The sequence below is a fragment of the Lissotriton helveticus genome, chromosome 3_1 (genome assembly GCF_964261635.1).
Source record: "Lissotriton helveticus chromosome 3_1, aLisHel1.1, whole genome shotgun sequence".
Taxonomy (NCBI): domain Eukaryota; kingdom Metazoa; phylum Chordata; class Amphibia; order Caudata; family Salamandridae; genus Lissotriton; species Lissotriton helveticus.
The window spans coordinates 1378214944-1378238652 of NC_136061.1; the positions used below are offsets into that span (position 1 = coordinate 1378214944).

A 23709-nucleotide genomic window follows, 5' to 3' on the forward strand; every position below is an offset into this window, starting at 1 on the left:
GCCACCTTACCTTCCACTGAGATATTTAAACCTTGTTTAATTAGAACTGTGACTCCCTTAGTCACGGCTGTCTGTGGAGTTTATGCTGCCTGAGCCAGCCACCGTTGAGATAAAAACAACTTTTTGCTCTCATCCCCTGTCAAATGGGTCTCCTGTAATATAACAGTGTGCCGGAGAGTCCCTCAAGTATTTTAAAAGTCTAGTCTAGTCTAGACATTTGTATTGCGCACATATCACGTCCAAAGGAGTCTCATGGTGCATGCAGACAGTCCTGAGAAGGAGGTGAGCCGTAGAATAGATTTAGCAGAAAAGCCAGGTTTTCAATTTTTTTCGAAAGTTCATATATTCAACGATAGTACGGAGACTCAGAGGTAGTTTGTTCCAGAGGGATGGTGCCATAAAAGAAAAGGCACGACCACCATTTCTGGCAGTTTGAGCTCTGAAAGGCGTGAGCAGTAACTTAGTGCTCGATCTCAACTGCCTGCCAGGCGTATACCATGTAAGTTTTTGGGTCCAATATTTTGGTCCCCGTCCATACAAGTATTTGTGAACCAGACATGAGGTCTTAAAAGTAATGCTTTTTTTTACAGGGAGCCAGTGTAAGATTTTCAGACACGGCAATGAAGGAGATCTTCGGGGCAGGCCTAAGACCAGACGAGCAGCCGTATTCTGTAAAACTTGCAGTTTCCTGATATGGCACTCGTTTATGGCAAGGAGTAGTGAATTGCCATAATCTAGTCTGTTTACAATCAGGCCCTGAACCGGAATTTTACGTGCTTCAGCTGGTATCCATTTAAAGACCCTGCGTAAACTACGCATAATTCCGAAACAGGTGCCCACAGTATGGTTAACTTGGTCCTTCATGGATAACTTGTTATCCATGCGGAAACCTAAATTGCGGACAGATTCCTTTGGGACAGGACACTCCCCCAGTACAGAAGGCCACCAGTCCTTGGTCCAGTACTCACTCGCTCTCCCAAATAACATGACCTCAGATTTACTGCCATTTAGCTGAAGGTGGTTTTGGTCCATCCAGTTTTTTACCTCTACCATACAGTTTCTAAAACGCCTTTTTGTCTCATTTGCGTCAGCGCCAAGTGTGACCAGTATTTGTGTGTCATCGGCGTACGACAGCACGTCAAAGCCGAATGCTCTGATCACTTTGGCCAGGGGGGCCATGTAAACATTAAAGAGCGAGGGGCTCAAAATAGAGCCCTGAGGCACACCTCTTATGACAGGCCGAGTACTTGCCAAAGTTTTATCTACTTGTATTGTAGTCGTCCGGTTGGCCAAGTAGCTGACAAACCATCTCAATACCTGCCCTCTGACACCACACTCCCACAGCCTTCTAATTAAGATCTGATGGGAGATGGTGTCAAAGGCGGCCGACAGATCTAAAAGGACAAGAATAGAAGATTGACGTTTGTCCAAGGCAAGCCTAATATTGTCAGCAACCTCGATCAGTGCGGTTTCTGTGCTGTGGGCAGCACGGAAACCTGACTGTGATGGATCAAGTAGGTCATTAGTCTCCAAGTAGTTAACCAGTTGTTCACTTACAAATGCTTCCAACACTTTCCCTGAATATGGTAACAAGGAAATGGGACGATAGTTTAGAAGGCCATTTGCGTCTGCGCCAGTTTTTTTTAAATATTGGTCTAACTCTTGCCGCCTTCCAGATTTTTGGAACCTCCGCTTCTTTCAAGGATTTATTTAAAAGGATAGAAAGGCAATCCACTAGTGCCGGGGCAAGGATGGCAAATAGTTTAGAAGTTAATTGATCATTAGGGGAGCCTGATTTAATTTTCCGCCCTACTAGCATGGTTTTTTCATTATCAAACAATTCAAAAGTGGCCCACCTCGAGGAAGATTCATTTATAGATGAAGATTCATTTATATATGAGTCCTGGTCTGGATGCTGAATGGATACAGTGTCCAGTCCGAAGGAATTGCATATGTTTGTGATTTTATCCTCTAGGAATTTAGAGAGCTCTTCCGTCCATTCTTCAGTATTTGGTGTTGATTGTGGACTTTTAAAGGAAGTAAATTCCTTTAAAATGTGGTGAAGCTCCTTAGAAGAGTTCTCAGCTTTGGTTATCCGTTCAGCTAAATTCGTTCTCTTAACAGTTCTTATTTCCCTCATATATTTGATGTGTAGGGTTTGATGGGTTTTACGGTCATTTAAGTTTTTACTTTTCCGCCAGGTTTTCTCTGCAGTTCTTGTCAAGGTCTTAAGATCTTTTAATTGGTCAGTAAACCAGGGTGAAAATTTCTCCCTGCACTTGACCATTCGTAAAGGGGCAATCCTATCCAGTGCCCTGCCGATAGCTGACTCCAGATGAATTGCTGCTAGGTTAACATTTGCCTTCAGATCTATTGGGTCTATCTGAAAATTATCTGAAAAGGCAGCAAGTGTAATCTTTTTCATATTTCTGCATGCTTTTATGTCTTTATTACTAGGCATTTCCAATATACAGTTATTTATAGCAAATTTCACCAAGTAGTGGTCAGTCCACAATAATGGGGTAGGGGGGTCTGTCCAGATATATGGGGAATTAGTAAATAGGAGATCCAGCGTGTGTCCAGCTTGATGGGTAGGACCCGTAATCTTTTGATTCAGATTAAGGGTACTCGTAGAAGAGATTAGTTTTTCTGTCTCCACATCTGACTGGTCATCAGCATGGTAATTAAAATCACCCAATAACAAAAATCTGTCCGCAGTCAATGCATGGGGAGCTATAGTTTCTAATAAAGTGTTAGCAAAATCTCCTTTATTCCCCGGGGGTCGATATAGCAATGCCCCTTTCCACACCTCTTTTCCGGGACCATTCATTCTCAAAACTATAATCTCTGACTCGTTAACCACCACACTTTCTATAATATGGACATTCATATTCTCCTTAGCTGCTATCAATACTTCTCCACCCTTTCCTCCCATTCTGTCAGACCTAACTATAGCATACTGCTGAGGGAAAGCTATATGAAGGTCAGGAATAGCATGCTCATGCAGCCATGTCTCAGATATGAAGCACAAATCGGGATTTTCAGAATCAAGAAGGCTCCATATCTCCAGGGCGTGCCTTGGGATAGATCTCGCATTGAAGTATACAGCCGTACATTTCACCTGCAGATCCCTTCTTCTCTTCACACTCATTCCATTTATGTTCCAAAATGGAATTCTCAACTCGTTTAAACTACCTCCACTTATCCCAACCAAAAACATAACAGTCTCTCACACCCTCACTTCCTTCGACAGCAAAAAAGCTTCTGAGGATTTTTCTGCGTTTTCCCATTACCCTCCCCACCCCCACCACAAAAAGACCTAGCTCCCACCCCCTTTCCCTGGAAAACCCATTCCAACTACCCATGGCTACTAAGCCCTATGAGTGCCCCTTGACGGGCAGTGCAATTAATAAACATTACCTCTTGAATAGAAAATATGAAGTACACAAGTAGAGTCCTTGAAGAAAGAGCATGAGCCGCCTAACAACCACTTAAAACTTCATGCTTCAGATATCTCCAGGTTGACACTGTTCCAAAAACTTGTCTACCTCTTCAACAAAACGAAAAGAGTGCATCCTATTATTCCACATCCCCTTTAAGAGGGCTTCAGTTCAGTTGGACTGAAGCCCCCAATTTCCTCGGCGGCTCAATCCTTTTACCAGGCTCCCATTGTCTATTAGCAGTGACGGACGATACATCTGATCTTACCTCTACCTTACCACCATCTACTTCAATTGTTTTCTTCTTAACACCTTGGGTGCTCATGACGAGCTCAGCTCATCATGAGGCACAGTGGCGCAGTCCATGCCCACGCGGGGATAATACCCCTGCTGTGCTGAGTGGTCCATGGAAACGGGCGTGGTCATGACGAGCTCAGCGCCACCGTGCAGCGTGACGAGCCGAGCTCGTTACAAGCACTGCGGCGCCGCGCGTGGCCCCCTTCCCCCGCTCCGCGGGGGAATTAGCCCCGCGGCGAAGAGGTTAAGAGCACTTGCTAGAATCTTCTCTTTCAAAGTAAACGTCATGAAGTTTATCAAAATTCTCCTGGGTTTAGCACGGTTAGGGTTCAGCCTGAAGGGATCACGATGTATTCTCTGGAGATCTCCTCCTCTGTCTCCTCCAGCTGCAGCTCACTCTTCAGCAAATGCACTACATACTTTCCGATACCTGCTCCTTCTTTACCCTCTGGGAGTTTTAAAACTTTCAAGTTATTTCTTCTCTGCATATTCTCCAATCTTTCTACCTTTTCCTCATGCTGCCTTTCCTTAATCTTGATTTCTTCTAGCTCCTTCCGATTTACCATAACCTCGTCTCTGAGATCCTTAACCTCCACCTCTAATGCAACCGTTCGGCTACTCAAAAAGGCTATCTTTTTCTCTAGCAAACCACATGCGCCCTAATACTTTCCTGATTTGACTCTGATGTCTCAAATCTCTTAAGCATCTCAAGATTAAGATTTTTAAGCATGGCTATAGAGAGATCGCTGTTCTCCTGCCCTGCCTCCCTTTGCTGCTCAGACTGCATTTGCCCGGTAGTTGATGTAGTTGCGCCTCGTGCTGAGACTACAGTTACTTCAGGAGCAGTTACTTCAGGGCCTAAGCAAGGTCGTATTATACTTAAATTAGCCTCTTCCTGAGCCCGTTCTACATCATCGCCCATAACAAGAGACAGGACCTGAAAACGGTTGGGACTTTGATATACCTGTCTGCCCTTGGGGGGTGTCGCTGGCCCAGTTAACTTTGCCAGAGATTTCCCCTTCAACACCAAGGTCTTTGGTAGCACCTTAAAATATGACCTGAGGGAGGGAGTCACCTTTATCTTGCGCTCTGATGAGCCCCCCCTTGCCAGTGTATTATACATTTTATTATTCTTAACAATAAGCCTACCTCTGGCCTTCACCTCCTTCACCTCTTTGTTGTTAGAGTCCGGAGAGCCCCCCTGATTAAACAATAACTTCTGCTCCACATTCCCCGCACTCCTTAGCGCATACCTGGAAATACCCCTTGAGCCTGCCCCTGCCTCTACTCCACCCCGAGCTGCTAATCTGCACAGAGTCCTCCAAACACGGATTGCTACACACGTTCACAGCCTTGGGGCCAGCAGTAGCTCTGCTGTTTACTCTCCTGGGGCTGCTCCTGGGTTTGAGAGCAGAAAAAAGTACCTTTGACGAAGAGAGCCGGTCCTTCGTGCTTTATCTCTCCTTCTGTCAGCCTGCCCGCTTCTCCCCCGTCCTCCCCCTCGTAAAACAATCCTGACTGCTGCTCGCCATCCCTTGCCGACCTCCGACGCGACTCTCTCCCAGCTGAGCGATGCTTGTCTCGCTGGCTCCTCCTCTCCAGCCTCCTCTCTTCTCATCAAACTCGGTATGTTTTCAAAAGCCGATCCCGCCCTGCACAACCCACGCACGGTGATATTCTGCCAGTTAAGGTGCTGCTCTTGCCCAAAACTCAGAATTACGAAGGGTGCGAAAATCACCACATCCTCCGACTCCTACTGCTGCACGCCAAACCATGCTCTGTACGTCTAAAAACCCTTAATCACCACCCGCCTTTGGACGACACTCGCAGCTCGCAACTAGCCGGCCGACATGTTTTCCCGTCCCGGTCCACGTCACATTGTTGTGTTGGTTTAGACGACACAGAGCACTGATTTCTATATTTGGGCTTTTCATCAGAAGATTTGTGAAGCCACTATTTAGAGAATTGTCAGGTGATTAGCGGAAAGCTTCGTGCTTCTAGCATGTGTGACATCACTGAAAAATGAATTCTCACAGCCAGGAGAAAATGAACGCACAGCGAATTGTGACAAATTAGGGGTAATATGACGATGGCAGATTAATGGCAGGAGGTAGTTCTTAGAATCAGGTTTTGATGCTCAAATGGAGCTTCTGGATTGCAAAAAAAAAAAAATAGCCGATTAGGATTTCATTGTAATTGTTGCTAATTTGCAAATAATGTATTTATTGTAAACCACCTTCTGCTTGATGAACCTTTTTCCATGTGTTTTTTTCATTTTTCAGAAATTTACTTTGAACATGACCAGAGGGTAGATTTCTTTTATCTGGACGTCCGCTGTATTGGTTTGCCCTTATGTCAGTGTTATGACTGCAAATGGCTTATTTGGGTTTTATCAAAAACACAGTTTTAAGACTCGAGCAACGTTTTTAGTCCGGTCCTGCAGCCTTGATGCCGAATCATTTTGGTTATCATGTGTTCCAGCAACTCTTTTCCCTGTAAGTTTGCCTCTTTATGGAACAGTATGCTACACAACATCTTCAAAAGGCATTGGCAAAGCCAATAGGCCTGTATTTGCAGCCAAAAGTTAAGACCTATTGACTTTGGCCATGCTTGTTTACTTTATCATTCTCTCATCTCTGTCCATGATATATCCCTTTCCCACTTGACCGTGTCATTGCCTTCTCCTCCATGCCCTTGGTATTGTGATCTCCTTTTGAGGTCGACCGTGGCGCTGTCTGGTTTGCTTCAGAAAAGGGGGTGGTGATGAACAGAGTGTCTGAATTAAGCCGACCACTCTTACCCAGTCCAAAGATCAGGGCTTGATCCATCACCGTTATTTATCTCACTGCCCCATCCCAGCTCAGAACCTGGCTATATGCAAATTAGTCTGTCCCTGGCCCAGTGCATCATGGGAACAGGGCAGACCAAACTACCAAGCCAATTCTTCACCAGAAAGGAGACAAGCTACCGGGGACCGGTTTCTGGCATTTCAGCCTCTTCGGCCCGGCTTGCTTGAATCCTGATGGAGCAGTGAGAAAGGGACTCATGTCTGAGTATACCCTGCCACACCTATAGTGGCCAAAAACGATTCAGAAAAGGGGGTGGTGATGAACAGAGTGTCTGAATTAAGCAGACCACTCTTACCCAGTCCAAAGATCAGGGCTTGATCCATCACCGTTATTTATCTCACTGCCCCATCCCAGCTCAGAACCTAGCTATATGCAAATTAGTCTGTCCCTGGCCCAGTGCATCATGGGAACAGGGCAGACCAAACTACCAAGCCAATTCTTCACCAGAAAGGAGACAAGCTACCGGGGACCGGTTTCTGGCATTTCAGCCTCTTCGGCCCGGCTTGCTTGAATCCTGATGGAGCAGTGAGAAAGGGACTCATGTCTGAGTATACCCTGCCACACCTATAGTGGCCAAAAACGATTCAGAAAAGGGGGTGGTGATGAACAGAGTGTCTGAATTAAGCAGACCACTCTTACCCAGTCCAAAGATCAGGGCTTGATCCATCACCGTTATTTATCTCACTGCCCCATCCCAGCTCAGAACCTGGCTATATGCAAATTAGTCTGTCCCTGGCCCAGTGCATCATGGGAACAGGGCAGACCAAACTACCAAGCCAATTCTTCACCAGAAAGGAGACAAGCTACCGGGGACCGGTTTCTGGCATTTCAGCCTCTTCGGCCCGGCTTGCTTGAATCCTGATGGAGCAGTGAGAAAGGGACTCATGTCTGAGTATACCCTGCCACACCTATAGTGGCCAAAAACGATTCAGAAAAGGGGGTGGTGATGAACAGAGTGTCTGAATTAAGCAGACCACTCTTACCCAGTCCAAAGATCAGGGCTTGATCCATCACCGTTATTTATCTCACTGCCCCATCCCAGCTCAGAACCTGGCTATATGCAAATTAGTCTGTCCCTGGCCCAGTGCATCATGGGAACAGGGCAGACCAAACTACCAAGCCAATTCTTCACCAGAAAGGAGACAAGCTACCGGGGACCGGTTTCTGGCATTTCAGCCTCTTCGGCCCGGCTTGCTTGAATCCTGATGGAGCAGTGAGAAAGGGACTCATGTCTGAGTATACCCTGCCACACCTATAGTGGCCAAAAACGATTCAGAAAAGGGGGTGGTGATGAACAGAGTGTCTGAATTAAGCAGACCACTCTTACCCAGTCCAAAGATCAGGGCTTGATCCATCACCGTTATTTATCTCACTGCCCCATCCCAGCTCAGAACCTGGCTATATGCAAATTAGTCTGTCCCTGGCCCAGTGCATCATGGGAACAGGGCAGACCAAACTACCAAGCCAATTCTTCACCAGAAAGGAGACAAGCTACCGGGGACCGGTTTCTGGCATTTCAGCCTCTTCGGCCCGGCTTGCTTGAATCCTGATGGAGCAGTGAGAAAGGGACTCATGTCTGAGTATACCCTGCCACACCTATAGTGGCCAAAAACGATTCAGAAAAGGGGGTGGTGATGAACAGAGTGTCTGAATTAAGCAGACCACTCTTACCCAGTCCAAAGATCAGGGCTTGATCCATCACCGTTATTTATCTCACTGCCCCATCCCAGCTCAGAACCTGGCTATATGCAAATTAGTCTGTCCCTGGCCCAGTGCATCATGGGAACAGGGCAGACCAAACTACCAAGCCAATTCTTCACCAGAAAGGAGACAAGCTACCGGGGACCGGTTTCTGGCATTTCAGCCTCTTCGGCCCGGCTTGCTTGAATCCTGATGGAGCAGTGAGAAAGGGACTCATGTCTGAGTATACCCTGCCACACCTATAGTGGCCAAAAACGATTCAGAAAAGGGGGTGGTGATGAACAGAGTGTCTGAATTAAGCAGACCACTCTTACCCAGTCCAAAGATCAGGGCTTGATCCATCACCGTTATTTATCTCACTGCCCCATCCCAGCTCAGAACCTGGCTATATGCAAATTAGTCTGTCCCTGGCCCAGTGCATCATGGGAACAGGGCAGACCAAACTACCAAGCCAATTCTTCACCAGAAAGGAGACAAGCTACCGGGGACCGGTTTCTGGCATTTCAGCCTCTTCGGCCCGGCTTGCTTGAATCCTGATGGAGCAGTGAGAAAGGGACTCATGTCTGAGTATACCCTGCCACACCTATAGTGGCCAAAAACGATTCAGAAAAGGGGGTGGTGATGAACAGAGTGTCTGAATTAAGCAGACCACTCTTACCCAGTCCAAAGATCAGGGCTTGATCCATCACCGTTATTTATCTCACTGCCCCATCCCAGCTCAGAACCTGGCTATATGCAAATTAGTCTGTCCCTGGCCCAGTGCATCATGGGAACAGGGCAGACCAAACTACCAAGCCAATTCTTCACCAGAAAGGAGACAAGCTACCGGGGACCGGTTTCTGGCATTTCAGCCTCTTCGGCCCGGCTTGCTTGAATCCTGATGGAGCAGTGAGAAAGGGACTCATGTCTGAGTATACCCTGCCACACCTATAGTGGCCAAAAACGATTCAGAAAAGGGGGTGGTGATGAACAGAGTGTCTGAATTAAGCAGACCACTCTTACCCAGTCCAAAGATCAGGGCTTGATCCATCACCGTTATTTATCTCACTGCCCCATCCCAGCTCAGAACCTGGCTATATGCAAATTAGTCTGTCCCTGGCCCAGTGCATCATGGGAACAGGGCAGACCAAACTACCAAGCCAATTCTTCACCAGAAAGGAGACAAGCTACCGGGGACCGGTTTCTGGCATTCCAGCCTCTTCGGCCCGGCTTGCTTGAATCCTGATGGAGCAGTGAGAAAGGGACTCATGTCTGAGTATACCCTGCCACACCTATAGTGGCCAAAAACGATTCAGAAAAGGGGGTGGTGATGAACAGAGTGTCTGAATTAAGCAGACCACTCTTACCCAGTCCAAAGATCAGGGCTTGATCCATCACCGTTATTTATCTCACTGCCCCATCCCAGCTCAGAACCTGGCTATATGCAAATTAGTCTGTCCCTGGCCCAGTGCATCATGGGAACAGGGCAGACCAAACTACCAAGCCAATTCTTCACCAGAAAGGAGACAAGCTACCGGGGACCGGTTTCTGGCATTTCAGCCTCTTCGGCCCGGCTTGCTTGAATCCTGATGGAGCAGTGAGAAAGGGACTCATGTCTGAGTATACCCTGCCACACCTATAGTGGCCAAAAACGATTCAGAAAAGGGGGTGGTGATGAACAGAGTGTCTGAATTAAGCAGACCACTCTTACCCAGTCCAAAGATCAGGGCTTGATCCATCACCGTTATTTATCTCACTGCCCCATCCCAGCTCAGAACCTGGCTATATGCAAATTAGTCTGTCCCTGGCCCAGTGCATCATGGGAACAGGGCAGACCAAACTACCAAGCCAATTCTTCACCAGAAAGGAGACAAGCTACCGGGGACCGGTTTCTGGCATTTCAGCCTCTTCGGCCCGGCTTGCTTGAATCCTGATGGAGCAGTGAGAAAGGGACTCATGTCTGAGTATACCCTGCCACACCTATAGTGGCCAAAAACGATTCAGAAAAGGGGGTGGTGATAAACAGAGTGTCTGAATTAAGCAGACCACTCTTACCCAGTCCAAAGATCAGGGCTTGATCCATCACCGTTATTTATCTCACTGCCCCATCCCAGCTCAGAACCTGGCTATATGCAAATTAGTCTGTCCCTGGCCCAGTGCATCATGGGAACAGGGCAGACCAAACTACCAAGCCAATTCTTCACCAGAAAGGAGACAAGCTACCGGGGACCGGTTTCTGGCATTTCAGCCTCTTCGGCCCGGCTTGCTTGAATCCTGATGGAGCAGTGAGAAAGGGACTCATGTCTGAGTATACCCTGCCACACCTATAGTGGCCAAAAACGATTCAGAAAAGGGGGTGGTGATGAACAGAGTGTCTGAATTAAGCAGACCACTCTTACCCAGTCCAAAGATCAGGGCTTGATCCATCACCGTTATTTCCTCCATGCCCTTGGTATTGTGATCTCCTTTTGAGGTCGACCGTGGCGCTGTCTGGTTTGCTTGCAACATCATGGGGCCATTTGTAGTTCTGCCCATTGCTGATCATTTGGCTTTGTGTTTTGTACCTCAAATTGCCTGCTTCTTATTAGCAGGTTTTATTTGTTTTCGGCTGCCCAGATTGAGTTTGTCCCTCTCGTGGCCCATACCCTATATCCGGGATTTTTCCACCACTGCTTGGTTTCTATAAACAGGTCTTTAAATCTTGTTCTTATCTTGTTATATTTACTGTGCATTTAAAGATTGAGATCAAATGTCAGGCTCGGTTTTCCTAGGGAGCTTGGTGTTTACTTTTCTTTGTCTGGCTTCAGAGTGAGACGATTTATGTGACAATCATGCTGGCTACAGGGGGCGTGCTGAACTGAAGAATTTACGATCTCTAGTACACAACAGAATGTAAATTTCTGCAAATTAACTGTGCATATATTTCACAATATATCAAAATTAGGACCGCACAAGACAGTTAAAATGAACCACATTTTTTGGTGATTCTGAAGTGTGGTGGAAACAAATATTTTAACATGATAAAAAAAAATCAGTACATTAGGAGATGACATTTCCATACATCGTTTGTGCGCTGTATAGTTTTAACAGTAACAACGTATGTCTGTGCTCATGTAATGTTCATTTAATTTAAAGATGTGTTTGTAATGGCATTGTGCTACCATACACTTTACGCCTATGCACTCTACTCTGCACCAGTGTACTCTATGCAAATGCACTCGACCCCACCCAACTCTGTTATACACCACTGCACTCTTCGCCACTTCATTCTACATGACTCCCGTCTAGGCCACTCTACTCTATAGTGTCATAGAATAGAGTGGTTTACTCTGCAACACTGCTTTCTGTGCCACTAAACTCAACACCAATGCACTCTACTCTGTACCATTCCACGCTAGTGCACTCTACACCACTACTCTATGCCTCTGTACTCTACCCTGTTTCATTCCACTCTACCCTGCACCACTACAACCCACTTCACTCTACTCCGAAACAATCTACTCTATGCCACTGCACTCTATGCCACTTCATTCTAAGCTGCTCCGCTCTACTTTGCACCATTCTACAGTACACCACTGTGCTACTCTACCCTAAAGCACTGCACTCTGCCAATACACTCTACACCACTTTACTCAAAACCATTGCATGCCAACTACTCTGCACCACAGCACTCTGCCACTGCACAGTATACCACTCTACACCATTGCACTCTATGCACTCTATTAAACTCTGCACCACTGTACTCTGATCCATTACTCTCTACATCACAGCAATACACTCTGACACTACTCTGAAAGACTGTAATCTGCAAGACTGCAATCTGAGCCACTGCACTCAATTCAGCACCGCTCTACTGCACTCTATGGCACTACACTCTATGGCACTACACTCTCTGCCACTACACTCTCTGCCACTACACTCTCTGCCACTACACTCTCTGCCACTACACTCTCTGCCACTACACTCTCTGCCACTACACTCTCTGCCACTACACTCTCTGCCACTACACTCTCTGCCACTACACTCTCTGCCACTACACTCTCTGCCACTACACTCTCTGCCACTACACTCTCTGCCACTACACTCTCTGCCACTACACTCTCTGCCACTACACTCTCTGCCACTACACTCTCTGCCACTCACTCCAATCTACTGTGCACACTATTCTCCGTAACTCTACTCCACACCTCTGTACTCCTCCCTAGATCACTCCACTCCACTTCACTCTACTCTGTAACAATCTACTCTACACTACCGCATTCTATGCCACTCTACTGCACTCTTCACCACTTCACTCCATACACCACTCCACACTGCTGCACTCTATGCCAAGGTACTCTACATCACTTTACTCAAAACCAGTGCATTCTATGCCACTGCACTCTATGCCAATCCGTTCTGTACTTTACACCACGTCACTCTAGGCCAGTCTACTCCACTCTACGATGCTACACTCCATAATACACAACTTTATGATGCTCTACTCCATGAAGATCTACCCCACTCTACAATGCTGTATGAAAATTCCTCTATGCCACTTCCTGTCACTTTACTCCACTCGTATGTACGACACAATATTCCACTCCACTCTATGCCACTCCATTCCACTCCTCTCTAAGACTCTACTTCATTCTATGACTCTGTACTCAAATCTAAAACTTGCTACTTCACTCTCTGCCAATCCACTCCACTACACTCTATGCCACTCCACTCTTTAACTGTCTACGCCACTCTGCACAGCACCCTCTATGCCACTCTACTCTATGCCACTCCACTCTGCTCTTTGCCACTCTACGACCTTATATTCTACGACTCTCTACTTCCTTCACGGCACTCCATAACACTGTGCCACTCCATAACACTCCACTCTAATCCATGACTCTCCACTTTACGACACTCCACTGCAGGCGTGACTCCTTTACACCACTAACTTTTAACCATGCTGAACAGCAGCCACGCTGATGTACAATATGGCAGAAAAATATTGCCAAAGCCAATAGCTCTTGCATAAGCGAGATCTATTGGCTTCACTAGTGCTTGTTTTCTTTAGGAAAACCTTCTCCTCTGTGCTCATTAGAGAAACTCCTCAATCATCTCATAGTATCCGTTCTCATTTAAATCCATGGCATTACACTCTTCTGTCTCCCCTAGTTATTGCCTTCTGATCTCTGCCTAGGTTATTAATTTCTCTTTATTTTCTCTGAGATTTATGCTGTTCTATGTGGACAGGGTATTACCATTTATTTGATGTTACTTATTACTCTGTTCTGTGATATTATTGATGTGAACCTAGTGCATCACAATCTCGTATTCCATGTTAAAAAAATTCTGAGCCCCTGGTTTTACCATGTTTTCTGTGCCCCTGCCATCTCACCTTTGGCTCATGCTAACTTGCTTTTATTTGTATTATTAATGTTACTGTGTCCTATTCCTCATGCAATTAGTTTCTTTCATGTGTAATGGTGTTATTCAATTCTCACTGGCCATGAGCTCATCCACTACTACATTTTAGGCTTGACCATGTCCACTGTGCCTACAATATTTCCTTCTTGTTTGTTAAGGTGAATGACCCTGTCATCTCTCACCATTGTGTTACCTTCTCTTGTGCCCCCGGTGTACACCTAATCTGCAGCGCCAATGCAGTGGAGCCCACAGACTCCCATCCAACAGGTAGCTTATGAGGCACTCAGGTAGTGCAGAGAGTGCATAGTGCAAGTAGTCCACCCTTAGCAACGACCTATCATGTTCGCAGTGGCAGAAGTCAGGCAGCCGTAGTCTGGAGCACCTCAGTGGACATGAGCAGGCTGATCAGCAGCTTGACTGCTTAGGGACTTCAAGGCTTGGGATGAATGTGCAACTTCAGTAATGCAGATGGAGCGGCAAAATGTGTTGTGCAGAATCTACCACTTGGCCTGCTTTAAAGACCTAGAGCCCAACTTCTTGCAGTATGGCATCAACATTCCTAGCAGTCAATCATGCTTCTGCTGCTGAGCGGGTACATTGTAAGGGAGAGGGACACGAAAGGAAATGTGGAAGTTGGGAGTACAGAGGGCAGTAAAGGAGAAGAGGGTTTGAGAGGCAATAAGGAGCATTAGGATAAAAGGGCATGAAGCTGCATATGAAAGAAGAGGAGGGCATGAGAAGGAACAAACTCATGGTGGAACAGGGCAACAAAGGCAAACGTGGCACACAGACTTGCTAAGGATGTTTAGCGCCTTGTATGACAAGGTAACAAGGAAAAGTCATGAGGAGATGAGAGAAGACTACAGCATGAGATAGATAGGAGTACAATATAATGCTCTGTGTGAGCCACAGGAATAAACACGTTATTCTGCTGAACGTTAACACACATGGCTTGGCAATGAGAACCATTGCTTTTTTAGGAGTGTCCCCTGATTTAAATGGCCGAATTGTACTCTCCGTCAGGTGGCATTCATCATAGATGAGAAAATTCTCTTTTACTTCAGTGCCATTAGCTGAAATGTCGTAATTTTGTTAAACAAAGCAAGAGACAGAAGGTCAAGGCACTCGAGGCCTGCACCAGTCAGTCTAGTTCACAAAAGGTAGAGCATGAGTGTGGTGCAAAGAGCCGGGAACATGACCTTCCTACGTCCCCACTAATTGGGAAAGCCAAAAACACAAGAAACAAGCTGGCTCAGCACACAACTATGATCAAGTCCAATTAAAAAATATACAGTAATATGTCACAATTAATTATTGAAAATCAACATAGTGTATCCCAAATGAATCAAGTAAGTCTTTAGATTACTAGAAAAAATATCCTTCCTTTATTCTTTTTTACTTTTGTTCTTCAGATTTCATTTGTAAAAAGCAAAACACAGAATTCATAGTCGACGTGGCGTGTTTCGTTCCAACGGGACTTCTTTAAGGCTGTTTGTGTTTTTAAGCAGTCCACACGAGCGATTCACGACATTTCATGTCAAAGGAATTTCCTTAACACAAGAATTTCTTTGTAAGAAAAGAAGAGCACACAACTACTGTGAGTAGTAGATACTGATGTTCAGAAGGGTGTTTGGTAATCTGAGATTCATACGATGTCGCCTAGCGGCGTTGACCGAAGTCTGAGTGTAAAGAGTCTCTCTGATGTCTGAGGTTGGACTTTACACCATTGCCAGGAACATTTACACCTGCATGCATCTGAAGGTCATCAGGGAGCAGACAGCCACATTTTTGGCTAAGGCCTGAAGGGAGACTCCTAGGAGGAAGAGGACTCCTCCTAAGGTAATTCGCTGTTCAGATAACTTCCCACAAAAATACAGAAAGAGCACCATGGAAAGGAGAAATCTTATTCCCTTGACAAAGCATTCCTGTTCCTATTGCTGGACACTTCCTTGATATTGAGTAACCACTGCCTAAAAGATTAAGTTAGGGTGTCCCTGTCCTTTAGCCAAAACTGGGCAGGCCACTGCTTTCTGGCTTGTGATGCTGGATCATTTCAGGATGACTCTGGGGTATTCTCCAAGGGGTGTTCCATTTCTGCAGTCTTGGTGACTCCTGTGCCTCCCAATTCTGTGCCTCCGTTACCTTATCCCTAGCACCTATCGCAAAGTCTAAATCAGCTGTGGTGTTAACCCCCTTTTATAGACTATTCTTTATCACTGTTGTTGAAGATGATGATGCTCACGGAGCTGGCGCCAGCCAATAAGTTAATTGAAGTAAGTGTCTACCATGTGGAAAAGGATAAGGTCAAAGCTCCTTTAAATATCAGTCATATTGTGAACATCTCCCTGGGGCCCAGACACTTTCAGATACATTGGCTACAGAAGTGAAGAACTATGGCTGCACAGAGGATGGAGACTTAGGCTGATCTGCTCTTGTCACCGATGTTGGCGTCTACTTGAACTTAAGAAAAATGTCAGCGTCTTAGATACTTCACCTGAAGGGGACCTTTCATACTCTCCTGATCCTGCCTCAGATAAGGTTTCATTTTCTGTTGCCAAGAAGGTGGCAGAGGCCTTCGAATCTACTTTGCCTTTTACAAACGTTAAGTCTAAAATTCTAATGGAAATCTTGCAATCCTCTAAAGCTTCTGTTGCACTTTTGCTTGTGTTGGTGCTCTCCTAGATTCTATAATCCTACAATGGCCGCACGGAAGAAACCTTTTCAGGCTCTCGTGACACAGGCAGTTCAGCAGTATCAGAGGCCTGATCTATGGTCTTGCACTTATCACCAGAAAGTCTGGAGGTTCTTCATCTACAAAGCAGAACCCCAATGCCTTCCCTACTGTGCCCCTGGACAGGAAATCCAAGATGATACTTTGGGTCAAAAGGTATATGCATTTGGAAGCATGCCTTCCGTGCTAATGCCACCTGCTTTTTAGGATGATATCTCCATGCCTCATGGGAAATGGTAAAACTTATAATTGACAGTTGGCCAGAACATATGAAGTAGCTATTCTCTGACCTGGTGAGTGATTGTCACTCTAAATGCACTAAAGCAGATACTAAAGTGTGGTTTTGACTATGTTGCTCGGTCTATGTATACAAGTGCCACATTGTCATGTATTAAAGTGCCATCCTGTCATGCTTGGATGCATTTCACAGATTTTTCGAGACAGTTCTAGGTTACCTTCATGAGCATGCCCTTTGAAGGTGAGCAGCTATTAGGATAGACATTTGACTCCTTCTTGGAATGTTTAAAAACATTAGGGCTATGGCTCAAATCCTGACAGTGGCACAATATTTGCAACTGATTCATTTGTCCAAGCAACGCCACAATTATATTGCTTCTTTTGGGGAAGGGGTGAGTCTAAAAGACATTGCCAACATTGAACCATTGGGTGATGCAGCAGTCCCAAGGACCCCTCCCCCCGCCCTTCCCCCCAACTCCTGTGAGCTCAATGGCTCATGGCTAGATCTGAAAGCATAGGTCGTGGCCTTACTGCAAAACGGGGGCATAGAGATCCTTTGTTAACAGGCAATACTTAATCCTACTTCCACGAGGGGTTCTGCATTGGGACTCAATCACAAGGTGAGTAATTTGCAAGACTATACTTACCTTCAGTAATGATATTGCTAGTGAATATATAATATTACAGCAGATTCCTCATTGCCCTTCCTCCTCCCTGATGAGCTAGTGCTGTGACTAATAAGATCCCAAGGTTTAAAAGTAATTTATGTTCTGTATTTGTTGTTGTCATAGCTATCACCGTTCCTCTCTGTATTCCTCGATCTGACGTGTAAAGAATATCAGTAACTGGTGCTAGTGCACTGGTTGGCCCTTAGCGTACCCCTGTGACGTCAAATTCAGAGGAGGAGTCACAGCTGGAGCAGTGTGGAGGCACTTAGTGACTCTAGAGAGTCACTGCTGGGAAAAACATTTTCCCGACCAATCTGAAGCCTGAAAACCGTATTCTTAAAGTGAGAAATCTGCATGAAGATTAGATACCCACCAGAAATGTTATCAAATGTAAGTAACTTTTGAAAGCACTTCTTAAGCACCCCTGCTCAAGTGATAGGCAAGGGAACTAGGCTCCAACCAATCCATTTTTACCCTAAAATACTCCTTTCTTGCCAATATACGGAGTTAATGGCCAAAATATGTTTGTTTTTTTCGTATTGAAATTGATAATCTTTTCCGTTTTTGGACTACATTACTTTTTGCAGTCAAGAGCATACCATCTCCCGCAGAGACTACTACTGTCTTACAATTGATCATTTTACATTTTGTTTGAAGTTTTGCTTAACTAGCATGATGGATTTTTGTTGAAATGTTCACGCTTGTCATAATTAGCATAATCCGTAGTATTGATTTTAAGGTTAATACTCCTTTAATCAGAGTTTCAGTAGCTTGACTTGAAGCCAACTCCCCAGGTGTTATTCCAAGGGTCAGGTGGGTGACCTCCTTTTTGAGTTACAGGGACACAACAAGCTTCAAGAGGCCTTTTCTGGCTTATAATTACTTTCTAAATCGCCTCTAATTTAAGCCTAACTGCTTTTTGCCAGGCTACCAGAGGGTTAAGAACATGTTGACTTAGTGACTTCAGTGATTCCCCTGGCAAGGATTCTGATAATTATTTGTAGTGGTTCTGACTTCCTTCAAATAATGATCCAATTCCTTACAACTTAGAACTTGGATGTCGAGAAGAGGTTAAACCATTGGCCTTTCAATTAATCTTTTCTCCTTTGCAATTGTGCAAAGCAGTATTGGACAAAGACTTATCAGACCAGCCATCTCAAACTGTCAAATTGCCCTGCAAGTCAGTCCACCCTGGGGCGCAGACAATGTTGAGGCCTGCTCACATATCCTTATACTGTGAAATAGGTACTTTCATTGCATTCAATAAATGGCGAAGAATGCATTTGGTGTGATGGATGCAATTGAATTTCACCATCTTGTAGTGGTAGCTGGACCATTGCTTAACGGTTGAAATATTGGTTTTGCTCTAGAAGAAAATCATGCTTTAATGTGCCTCCTCAGTTCCACCTTTTTGCAGCCTGCCCTCGGTGCTCCTTGTCTCCAGCCGCGGAACCATAGTTTGTTTAGCATGTGGGGAGGGAGTGGTCACCACTCCTTTAGCAGTGCTTTAATTTGTGCATAAACTACTAGTAATGTACATTTTACAAGTTTTGTATGCGTTGGAGAATTTTCTGTTAATTTTACTCCATACCTTTTGGAAAACTCAAAGTAAACCGTAAAATGACTCTTGAATTACCAATTCCTAATTGTAGCTACTGCTCATTAAATGTCGAGCCTGGCTGGTTGCACACCCACTTCACTGAAACATTAGGAATGGAAGGGTAAACTTACAAAACACAGCTTGTGGATATCATAAACGACTCTTAAGAGAGATTACCTGAATTCAAGAACTTGTGTCTTGTGTGAAACCAGCCAGGTCTGTATTCTCTGGACAGTCCCACCCTTATAATAAACCTATGTATTTCAATTTCATTCCGAATCTACGTTTTTATTATGTTTGCCTATTGACTTACTCAGCAGGTTTTTTTTTAACAATATATTCATTGTATATACATACAGCTCTGTGATCATCCTAACGTGTCTGGGAGGCAACATCTTTGTCACTATGTGGAATATTAAACAAATAGGTTGTCCAGAATGTATAAGTCTCCCATAGGCAGCGCAGTCAGGAAGCCCTGCTGTAATCACTATAAAGAGTGTAACCCCGCCTGCTGTTTGTCATTGCTTCACTCCTTCGCCGCTCTTCTTAGCTGGATCCTTATTGGTTGGTGCTTCTGATACATCACTTCCGTATTTTGCTCAGGAGCACCGGCCAACTACAGTTTCCTTATGCTGTAGGTGTTTGTGTTCCTTTAGGGACTAATTGTTTTATTTCCTGCTCGTTTTACACTGTGGGTGCCTGTTAGTACCTTCCTGGTCGCAGCGGAGCGGGTAGGTGAACCACGAGGCTCCGAATTGGAGTAGAGGCACTACCTTCTGTGTCTCAAAAACGTTGCTGCTACTGACGAGTCACAACTAGATAATTTCAATAGGTTGGCTACCCCCTCTGGGCTAATGGCCCTAAGAGTCCGTAAGTGGTAGGTAGCATAGCACTTCACCACTAGTTGTAGATAGTTTTCACGTTTCACTCGGTTCTGAAGAATCGCCCCTGTCAAATTTTGACAAATCTGAGGCGAGAAAAATGTTGACCATCCAGGGGAAGAGTGCAATTTTTGTCACATTATTACAAAATAGTCGCGCCCCCCCCTTATCTTTTAGTCGGGTTGGGTCCCTTTCATATTAAAAGTCACTACAGAGGATTCCCTTACCTGTTTTAAAAAAAAATCACTTCCTACATCTACACTCACTTAGGTCCCTCACACCCATGGCACCTATACGGCAAGGAACAGAAGATCTCCTGCAAAGAGCCCCCATATATTAGCCCGTCAGGTATTGCAGCGCCGGCCCGACGAGGAGCCGACCCATATGATGAAGCGTGACACCTAGCTTGCTGGGTGTGTGAGGGCCTCAGTTCCGACAGGAGGAATTCCCCCTCCTCCTCCCTACCTAGAGTACATATAAAAAGTGGTCAGAAAACCACCAAAGAACTTCATACCCTTTTCTTCTTTGCCTGTTAGTAGCACCGCTCTCCAATTATTTCATCATCACGGCGCCCGCTTCACGGGCCGTCGCACGCGTACATTTTAGGTACACAGGAGCTGCGCATCATGTTTCAGCACGGCACCCACTTTAATATTTTTTTTATTTTTTTATTTTTAATGCTTCACTGCAAACCAATAAGACATTGTCATTTAGAGCGCCAATAGCTCATACTCTCACAAATGGCAGACCTATTTCATTGCAAATGCTTGTTTTGATTGCAAGTCAATTAGGGATAGCCAGTGGGTGGTCTCGGATACCACCACTGGCTTGCCCTTTGACGCCCTCAATTTACATTACCCTTGCTACCTGTGTTCATGAAGGCAACAGTAGGAACAAAGTAAATTAGACTGAAAAAAGTGACCTTTATTGTTCTTCAGTTTATACATCTTATTCAGCAAGTGTGAAGGGCTTGAGAGGGGAAGGTTTGGACTAGGGGAGGGGAGAGTGGGGCAGTGGATACCTAGGGTGTGCTTGCCGGCTCGCGTGGGGGTCCTCTTAGTATCTTTAGTAAATTGACATCCATTGAATGCTGTGGAGTAGTTAGTACACGACACTCTCCCTCTCTGTAGTATTGGTATTTGGTGAAAATGCTGTGAACTCTGAAACACGGGCCTTTAATTTCTATGTGAAATTCCTCTGAAAAAAAGCCTTAAAATGGATTGGCTGCAAATATTTTGTTTCTGTGGGGAATATGAAGTTAACCTACCTTGACCCCCTAGCCTCAGAACGGTAGGTATGTCAAGGCCCATAGGCCGAGGGAAGGAAATGGAATACTTTCAACACATTAACATTTCATTTTCTCACCGCCGTAAGCTGATTACAAGGTTGGAAGTCGTAAATGTCATTTTGAATACTAACTTTACTGTGACAGAATCCTAGGGCTGTGTAGTAAAAACAGTGACATGTTAAGGTAGCTCAGAGCTGCCGATGCCTAAAGCAAGAGACATTTCGAGTTTTCTGCAGCTATGCATGGTCATCTTTTTAATGCTATTTTTTCCCCTTTCAGATCTCATTAACGGAGCCCAAGAACAGTGTGAATTGCCTCCTATGGATGGCTTCCCTCACTGCGAGAGCAAAGTTAAGGTGAGCTGTCTGTCTATTTAGAAGATTAAATGAAATAGTACAAATAAAATTGTCACCAGAGCTAAGTGTAGTTTGTTGCTTTTACTTTTTTTTGTTCGGTAAGCACTCTACCAGAGTGTGTCTTTTTCAGATGGCTCCCTCGTGTGGTTACACGTTGTTTCTTGCCCCCCACACATTCTTCCTCCTTCCAATGTTGCTTCTGTTATATTGCCCCACCTACAATCTCTCCCTTTGTTGTTGCCCGTGTTGTTTTGGTCCGCGTTGGCCACCTCATCGCCCCCTCCCCCCCACACCACCTCAGTAGTCCGTGTCCCCCCTCCCCCGCGCCCCCACACACATCCCTTAATTTTGCCCCCTGCCCACCGCATTAACAAACTAACAATGGAAACAAACCCATCTAGGATACACAAGCAGAGCACGCAAATCAAAGGAAGGGAAACTGCTCTCCAGTAAAACATGTTTTTGGATGTTGGTGTTTATTCCAAAGGTACCCCCAGTCTTCGTGTTTGCTTCACTAGCAACAAAACCGCAGCCTTTCTCACGCCTCTTCTGAAGCAGCTCGAAGCTCTATTTATTTAAATCCCCGTAGTGTATGCACACTGGCAGGCATTTTAACAGAGTGGTTAATTCAACAGATTCCTAAATTACATGCTTACACCCACGTCTCAACTGAAGCACCTAGGATAAATATACTTCTTCCCCGCAGCACAGAACATGTGGTTGTGTGCAGCTTGTAGATTGAGATAAAACAAGAATAGCAAATCTGGCCTAGGATGACATTCTTTTATATATTTTCTGATGTTCTATTTTGCATCCATTTTACATCACTTAAAATGCTTTTTTGACAGTAAAAGGAAAAATCAAATAGCTTTATGGTTGTCCCAGGATTTTTTCAGCTCTTAATATGCTGTCTTAAACTTGCAAGGGAGCATACATTCAATAGTATACCAAGTCTTGTATGTAGAAATATGGAGATTTTGCAGGAGCTCTTCTGATGGAAATTGTAGGACCAATTTATTCTGGCCTTAGTGCCACATCTCCCACCCATACAGAAGAGGGCTGAAGCAGGTAGAAGATTCCTCTGGAGAAATTTTGAATGTGTGCATAACAATGCAATTGTTCACTATACTAGAGACCAAGAAACAGAAATTATCATAATGTACAACCTATAAATCAATATGAACAGTATATCTGGTGTCCCTATTTGTGATTACTTTACCTGCAGGCGTAGCTACGCAATTAAGCACTACCCTTACCTCCTTTTAGCCACCAGAACAGAAGAAAATAAAAATAAGAGAAAGCTGCTGGTCACCATCACGTTTGGGGGATGTTGATGGTGTCATAGGTCCAGGCCTTAGTTATGCACTTAGAGCCTGTAAGCAAGATACATATGTGGCTGCATTCTTTATGACACATCAAATATTAATGCAACTTCTTTGAAGAATACATTGAGGTTGGTTTCTGAGATTGTCCTTTGAGATAATCGGCCTTCTCTGAATATAAAGATTTTCCGTCCTCAAAATGTATTTCAGGTAAGGATTGTTTGAATATTTTAGCAGTCTACAACTCTACTGTTGATAGTGAATATTGATGGCAGAATGAGAGAATAACACCTAAGTGTTACTCCAAGGTAAGGGAGCCGTGTTGGAGGCAACTAAGCATGGAGAAGGGGTGGTGCGTAAATAGGATTTGTGTTGTAAAAGGATAGTATAGTAATGTGTTGAGAAAATATGAGCCATATTCCCAGCAGGACATGGAATAATTGCACTACATCAGAGGTGCATGAGCTGTTGTGATGAACAAATGTTGGCAATGTTGAAAATGAGGGAGATGAAACAGAGGGGCTGGCGAGGGTTATGAGGACCACATTGATGGTGGGAAATTTGAGGCAGGCCTGGGTTTTGGGCATAGGCGAAAACAATTGGTGGTAGAGTAAATGAAAGAAAAGTTTCTGGTGAGAGAAGGATAATAGGAAATGTGAGTTAAAAAGAGAGGGAAAGGTTGCTTTGTTAAAAAGGCGAGAGTAAGGTTGGTGTGAGAAAGAATAGTTGGTAAGGTATCCATTGATGTTGCAAGAGTAAAGTTGTTTTTGGAGAAAGAAGAGATCTTGGCTAATTATTGTGGACTGCGGTTTAATCAACAAACCTTGTTTGCAGACGAAAAAATGGGGAGGCAGTTGAAGTAATGTAGGTGGTAAGGGAACAAAGATGATACAGTGAGATGGAGGCAGTAGAGGGGGAGGCAGCAAGAAAGGTAATCCAAAGTGATGGCTGAGATCA

The 23709-nt window shown here is 44.9% G+C and overlaps 1 protein-coding gene across 2 annotated transcripts in view; it reads left to right on the forward strand.

The window, feature by feature from the left end:
* The window catches only part of MGAT5 (alpha-1,6-mannosylglycoprotein 6-beta-N-acetylglucosaminyltransferase), an 863195-nt gene that overhangs the window by 296415 nt on the left and 543071 nt on the right, over positions 1-23709 (forward strand). For both annotated transcript variants that reach the window (XM_078682019.1, XM_078682020.1), the window contains exon 4: positions 21354-21430. In XM_078682019.1, the coding sequence (XP_078538145.1) occupies positions 21354-21430 (77 nt within the window). The remainder of the gene's footprint in view (positions 1-21353; positions 21431-23709) is intronic.